The 7,158-nt window shown below is 39.4% G+C and overlaps 1 protein-coding gene across 1 annotated transcript; it reads left to right on the top strand.

Moving 5' to 3' along the window:
- The first annotated feature begins 235 nt into the window (after positions 1–235).
- Positions 236–6,764, top strand: ankrd13a (ankyrin repeat domain 13A). The gene is made up of 15 exons (XM_077601275.1): positions 236–584; positions 1,523–1,658; positions 1,777–1,901; positions 2,002–2,047; positions 2,241–2,384; positions 2,457–2,646; positions 2,911–2,977; positions 3,080–3,161; positions 3,407–3,468; positions 3,637–3,767; positions 3,849–4,006; positions 4,098–4,226; positions 4,307–4,467; positions 4,558–4,622; positions 5,101–6,764. Exons 1-15 carry the CDS (start codon positions 477–479, stop codon positions 5,297–5,299), a joined length of 1,803 nt encoding a protein of 600 aa, XP_077457401.1. The 5' UTR covers positions 236–476; the 3' UTR covers positions 5,300–6,764.
- Positions 6,765–7,158: the final 394 nt, after the last annotated feature.

Raw genomic sequence — 7,158 nt, 5'->3', positions numbered from 1 at the left:
GAATGTTTTGATGGCACATTACACAGACAAATATTCTGACACCCCTGCTATGACCTCAATGGACGTATCCGCTCTAGAACTAACGAGTTCACTATTTTTATTTGCAAAACAATTTAATCTTCATCGCATCACCAATACATTTTTATGAAATTAAGACAATTTTAAAATCTTGGATACTTTCCCGAAATAAATAAATTATACACATATCTATTTGACTCGACTTTACTTCTTGCTCGACCACCCCTGCCACTGCGATGGACTCTTCCATTCACTTCCTTGTTCAAACTTTTGTTTTGGGGAAGCTTTTCGCGTGAGTCTAATGAGACGATCTATTTTGATTTATTTTTCGGAAAATGTCGACGTCATGACGGATAATTGTAGTTGTTGCATGGGAGAAGACATAGGCTTTCGCCCTGGTCGTGTCTAGAAGAAGCTCGCTAACGTTGCTGTAAGGTTGCACGCACGGCGAGGCGAATATGTCTACAGTTAATGTTAGCGAAGACATCCGAACGGAGTTCCCACTGCACTCCGCAGTCTGGGAGAATAATTATAGGAAGCTGGAGCAGCAAATTACATTGCTACAGGTTAGTAAAGTAGCTGTCTAGCCCCAAATGGAAGGCACTAATGATTGTTAGCTCATCAAAGCTAGGAATTTGCTAGAGGAAGAAAAATGATCGCCTCCACTAGTACTGTGCACCACCAAATCTTTCAACGATTGCCCTGCATGTTTGGTAGTTTGCATATTTTCACTGTTTCTGATTTAGAGTGATCAGGTACATTTTTATTCAAGACACATTTTACATCCGAGTGATGTATGTGTATTCCTTTTTTCTCATCTCATCTGAAAAATCTAGCATGGCTAATTTTGATTGCTCCAGACATCCTGAATACGAATACCTATCAATTTAACCTAATATCATTTACTGAATTTTAAATTTATTTGAAAAATGCTAAAAAATTTGGCGTGTCGTGCTTGAGTTTAATTTTTTTTTAAAGCTCACATTGATGTTTTCTAACCCTCTAGTTGTAGAGCATTAATAAAATATTGTTCTATGGATTACTTGGAAGAAAAAGTTGAACAAAATAGAAAGTGGAAAAAAGCAGGAAAATAACAGCTAGAATGAAAACCGAAATTAAGGTGATTTAGGAACATTTCTAACGTCAGTTTTCTGGGAAAATGTGAATAATGACACCTACTAAAGCATCTGACCTTTGTATTGCGTTTACAGGGCCCTAAAATTTGAGAGTGCAAATAAAATTTTCTTGTGGCTGTGCAAATCAAAGTGCATGGGTGTGCAAATTTATGCAACCACATCTCAGATTATTTGAAAATGTGTTCGAATCAAATCAAAAGCCTTTATTGTCATTACACAACAGCTGTGTATTGTTAGAGGGGACCATTGATATCACTCACTGGACTCTGTGTACTTCGATTGACTGTACATTCCGTAACTCTTACGTTCGGTTCCCCTTTTTGTGATATTTCTTGAAATAAGTTTGTTTTTGATTTTCTTTTCTTCAGAATGACATTGAAACTGTGGATCCGAGAGGTCGGACACCCCTCCACTTGGCTGTGTCACTGGGACACATGGAGTCTGTGAGAGTCCTCCTGAGGCATGGAGCTCAAGTTACTAAAGAAAATGCCACTAACTGGACAGGTTTGTTTTTAATCTCCACATGCAGTTCCGTTTTGACATATTGGTATCTCTAGCATAATTAATATGGCTTGGTTTAAAGTCTTTTTTTGTTTTTTAATATCTATAAATGTGTATTTAGTCCTGCAGGAAGCCGTCAGCACGGGAGATCCAGAGATGGTTCAGTTAGTCCTTCAACGGAGAGACTATTTAAAGGCATCCACTGCTTTGGAAGGTGTCCCTCAGCTTTTGTCAAAGATCCGAGAGGTTGAACTTAACACATAATGAATTTTCCTTTTGTTTTCAGCAAGATTTAATTCAATTTCCAAAACAAACTAGTTGCTTTATTTGTATATTTCATCCCCAGTCTCCAGACTTCTATATGGAAATGAAGTGGGAATTCACCAGCTGGAGTAAGTGTGCAAATATTGTCCTACTTTTTTTGTATTTTTTAGGAAGTTGAGGGTCAGGACTGTAAATATATTCCTGCACATTTGAAAATATGCACATACATTCACGCAGAGGCCACTACTGGGATGACTACATTTTTTAGCTCTTTTATTAAAGTGACTCATAGTGTTTTTTTCATTTTATTGTTCTTCTCAGTCCCTCTTGTGTCCCGGGTTTGCCCAAGCGATGTGTGTCGCATCTGGAAAAGTGGAGCCAGCTTGCGTGTGGATGCAACTCTTTTAGGCTTTGAGAATATGACTTGGATCAGAGGGCGACGGAGCTACCTTTTCAAAGGAGACGGTGTGTCTGTGTGTACATAAAAAAAAGACTTTATATGACATGGAAAATAGAACTAAACAATTTCCTTGGCAGATTCTTGCGCAGAGTTGATGGAGGTGAACCATGATGATCAAGTGGTAGACGTAGAGCGTTTCTTAATATCCCAGGAGATGGAAGATGTCACACTGGAGTCAATGCAACCGGCTGAACAGGAAGTGGCCAAAAGGTTGACTACTCCAATTGTCAACACCTACTTGGATACAAAGTACATTGCTTTTGAGAGGCAAGTGTCTTCATTTCTTTCGCACAAGTTGCAATTCGAGCTTAGCGTTAAACGTTGGTGGGATTTTGTTCAATTCAATTGGCTGTTAGCTTCTTTGCAATATGGAACATTTGCAATAAACACCAATAAAACATTTTCTTACCAGAGAGTGGGTCAGAAAATGATCTGTAATATAGATTTTTATAGTACGCGTCATTTCATTTTAAATTAGAGTACGTGGGCCACTTCTGTTTAACGATGAACTTTGTTTTTGTCATTTGATAGGAACAAGTCTGGAATTTGGGGCTGGAGGACAGATAAAACTGAATTAGTCAATGGATTTGAAACAAAGGTTTAAAAACATGATTTTCTTATATAACCAAAGAGAAAAAACAAACGGGTGTGATTCTAAAGCCAATGATGTCTGTTAATTACTTTGACATGACTTTCTTAGGTTTTCAGCGTGAACAACGTAAATGTGGTTATCAGAACGAGGACTGAACATCTAACGGATGAAGAAAAAGCCAGGATCAAGAGTATGTAAAAGACAATTTTACTATCTCTGCCTTAAAAGTGGACATATGGACAATTTACTTTATTTGTACTGTATTGTACCAATACTGTAGTAGTGTAAACACTACACTATTCTTACCACCGTAAATTATAAACTCATTGTCCACAGCAGGTTCCCTCTAAGACACATAGGACTTATTTCAATTGTCTTTTAATAATAGATATACATCAATATCTGTCTTGTATATTAATATAACTCTTTTAAAAGGTGAAAGGAACATCTTGGAGTCTCTGGTTGGGACAGTTGAACAGCACATAAGTGCACAAGGGGTAATCTTTTTCTATACTTTAAGGAGCATGGCAATGAAACATTTTTAAAAAGCTCTTGTTGGATCTTAGTGTATTGTACAGTTGCCACTCATCTTTTCTGTCGGTGACTGAATTTACAAGTTGTATTTCACACAATCTGATGAGTTGTGTGCTTGCTTGCTCTTCCAGGACCTGACGCTTGAATATGCAACTGCCACAAATCCCACAGCCATCACTCCAGAAGAATATTTCGACCCCAATTTCGATTTGGGAAACCGAGACATTGGCCGACCGATTGAGCTGAGCGTCCGAACACAGAAGTTAGACAGCATCCTCGAAGAACCTCCGTCACCCAATTTTCGACGGTATCGGCATTGACGTTGCTTTCCTTTCTCGCGCAGGTTTAAAGGCACATTGTGGATGAGCGAAGAACACCCCCTGTCCTTGGTGGAACAGGTGACCCCCATCATTGACCTGATGGCTCGAACCAGCTCGCATTTTGCGCGGCTGCGAGACTTTGTCACGCTGAAATTCCCTCCTGGATTTCCTATCAAAATTGGTGATTGCCGTTGCGTTGGGAGTCAGGGAACTGACTTTGTCCAGGGGGTGGAGCAAAACATCAAAATAATGTCAACTACTCTGTTCTTCAGAGATTCCTTTATTTCACGTGCTGAATGCAAGGATTACTTTTGGGAATGTTAATAAATGCAGTACTGAAGAGGAAGCCAACATAACACCAGCAGCCACACCATCCTCAGGCGAGGATGAAGAACCCGCAGGTAGGAAGGAATACTCTTAATTGTATAACTAAACAAGTTAGATTGTCGTTTCCTTAAATGTGTTTTTCATGTTCTTCCAGAACCTCAAATCTTTCAGGTGTGTCCGTCTGTATTTGCAATACCCGACAACTACCACCGCAGAGGGGGCAGCCGTCTCGCTACTGTGTCTACTAATGACGAGGAGTTTTTGCAGTATGCCATCCATCAAAGTCTCTTGGATTCTCAAATTGTCCCTGAACAGGTGGAATGTCACCTTGTTTGTATCGTACATTTATTTTTCATCTTCCGTCACCCATGTATTTGCAATGTTTGCCACCTTGTGTCACTGCAGGAGGGAATAGGCGATGACGTACACAGCGAAAACACTGATGTCATGATCAACAGCCAGAGTGACAGGTGGCCTTTCCATGCTAGAATGAGATGTAGTTTATTTTGCTGTCAATTATACTTTTATTACAATTTTTAGAGGAAATCCACATGGTGGCCAGTGAGACACTGGTTATTAGTATTTTCAACCAATGTTGAGGCACATTTTAATTTTATAACAAGAAACAAATGTCCCATAAATTCTGTTAATGGTAAAATATTTACACAAATTGACAAATTCATCATGGTTTATCATGGTTCAGAGTCAGAAAGCCTCAACTACAATGCGAACCCTGAAAAAATAAGTTTGACGTCAAGTGGAATAGCGTACTCTTTGTTGTGTGCGCATTGATTGATGAACAAAAAGTTGGTTTTGGAACAGTTAAGTGCATTTCAATGATCTCCTAGAACACTATTTTAAAGAGTAGTCACGAAGGATCACATTTCTGGATTAGATTTGAGGCACGCAATCCATTTTACCAATGATCTGTGTCTGCTGTCATTTCAGGAGTATCCCCGAGGGGGTGCTAGTGGATTTCGGCGACACCTCCAGCCCCACGAGCACCTTCTCAACCTCAAGCCACGACTCAGAGCTCCACTTGGCCATGGAGCTCTCCGTACGAGCTCAAGAGCGAGAAGATCGGCTAAGGAAGCAAGAAGAGGAGGAGTTGGAGAAGATTTTGCAGCTATCGCTAACTGAGAAGTAGAAGGATGAAGAGGGAATCGATAAATATCCCAAGGTGGCCACCTCACATCATTATTCAACTCCCTCCTTCTATGCAACTGCAGCTTTTCCCTTTAACCGCCTGGTGTTGCTCAGGCAAAATTCTTGTTAACTTTTTAAAGGGTGTTTTGGGTAAGGGGTCTTACGTTATTCCATATCTAGATGCTGAATCTCCGTCTTACAGCTCGATCAATGATAGGCTATGAGGTGTTGTGGGTTTTCAGTACTTTTAAAGGCAGCCCCATCTTACCTCAGCCTTAAGGCAGCTCATGAGAATGTTAACAAAAATAACTATGTCAGGTAACTCCGCACAAGTAGGCGTTCTCCTTTATCTCCGCTGCGTTCACACCGGCCGCAGTTTTTTTCTCGTTGTGTGACGGGTGACCGGCGCCCTGTTTTTAGCTACCGAAGCCGGTCAACAAAAGGTCGAACAAAGGATGAAAAACGGTCGACTACGAAAATAGTTATAACATTACATGATTAAAGTCATGTTGTAACATTACGACAAAAAAATATTTAAGTCGAGTTGTTTGATTTCGCAGACGTCGACTTTAGGGCAACATGTGTTGTGCATGATCGCACAAAACTTCTTTTGAAAATAAGTAGCGTGAGCAAGGCATTTTTGTGCAACAGTTTAACTTTGGTGTGAATGCAGCTTTAATGTCATAGCAGAGTATTTTCATTATATGGCTCCGATTTTTAAATCCTCGATACAATTGTTTTGTTGAAAACCACGGAGGGTTTCATGCAAGAAGTCATTCATATTGGTTAACGGAAATCTCAGGGTGAAGTTAGGCAAACCCCTTTTTTTGATAACCGATCTAAACCACTGTTAGTTTCTCATACATCTTTGCTATATGTACTACTAATTAAAAGTACACCCAGGTGTCTTGTACCTATTAGAAGGCCAAGGAAAAAAATACTGCAAGAAAATCCCGATTTCTGCAGCAATTGTATATATTGATTTTTTTATTTCTTTATTTAAAGTGGCTTTTGTATGATTTTTTTTTTTTATGATGCCTCAGTATAAAATATAAAAAAGGACGTTTTTTTCCGCTATTCCTTAAGGCGCTCAGCCATTCTTGTTCCTCTGTAGCCACAAACTCCAAACCTTGTGTTTAATTTGTTGTGTTCCAGCATGTGCCAACAGAGTTTGTCTGTTAGTTGACAGAAAATTTAGCAAGTGTCACTTATAACTAAATGAAGTTTTAGTTTATTATCAGATAGGCAGAAAGTTTAACCCACCAAGATGTTGAATAACCACTCAGCCTCATGATTTTACATATGACCAACCACTATGACCAGCACGCTCTGTAAATCTTAACCTCTGGTACGTGGTGAAAAGTGATATTTTGACAACCTTAAAGAAAAAAAAAACTTGTCAGTTGAGATCTTTGTAACATTTGAGCTGCAGCTGTTCATAAAATAAAAGCACTTTATTTCCATAACTCTCATGGCAATTTGTGAATGTATGCACGTAATGACAGTTGTGTTTTTGTTTTGTTACATTAATTTAAAATAGAAACTAACATTAGTTAGCATGTTCTCCCTGGGATTGCGTGGGTTTTCTTTGAGTACTCCTGTTTCCTCCCACATTTAAAAAACATGTTTGGGAGGCTGGTTGAACACTGAATTGCCCCTAGGTATGAATGTGAATAGTTGTCCGTCTCCTGTGTCCTGCGATTGGCAGGCCACTGATTCAGGCTGTCCCATAGTTGGCTGGGATAGGCTCCAGCACCCCCCGTGGCCCTTGTGAGGATAAGCAGCTCAAAATGAAATACTTTATAATCGAAAAATTAAAGTAGGGTCACCCCTATTAGAACTTTTTTTTTTCTTCAGCGT

The sequence above is a fragment of the Stigmatopora argus genome, chromosome 5 (assembly GCF_051989625.1).
Source record: "Stigmatopora argus isolate UIUO_Sarg chromosome 5, RoL_Sarg_1.0, whole genome shotgun sequence".
Classification (NCBI taxonomy): Eukaryota; Metazoa; Chordata; class Actinopteri; order Syngnathiformes; family Syngnathidae; genus Stigmatopora; species Stigmatopora argus.
The sequence above is the reverse complement of the archived record's forward strand: the minus strand, read 5'-3'. Positions and strand labels throughout refer to the sequence as shown.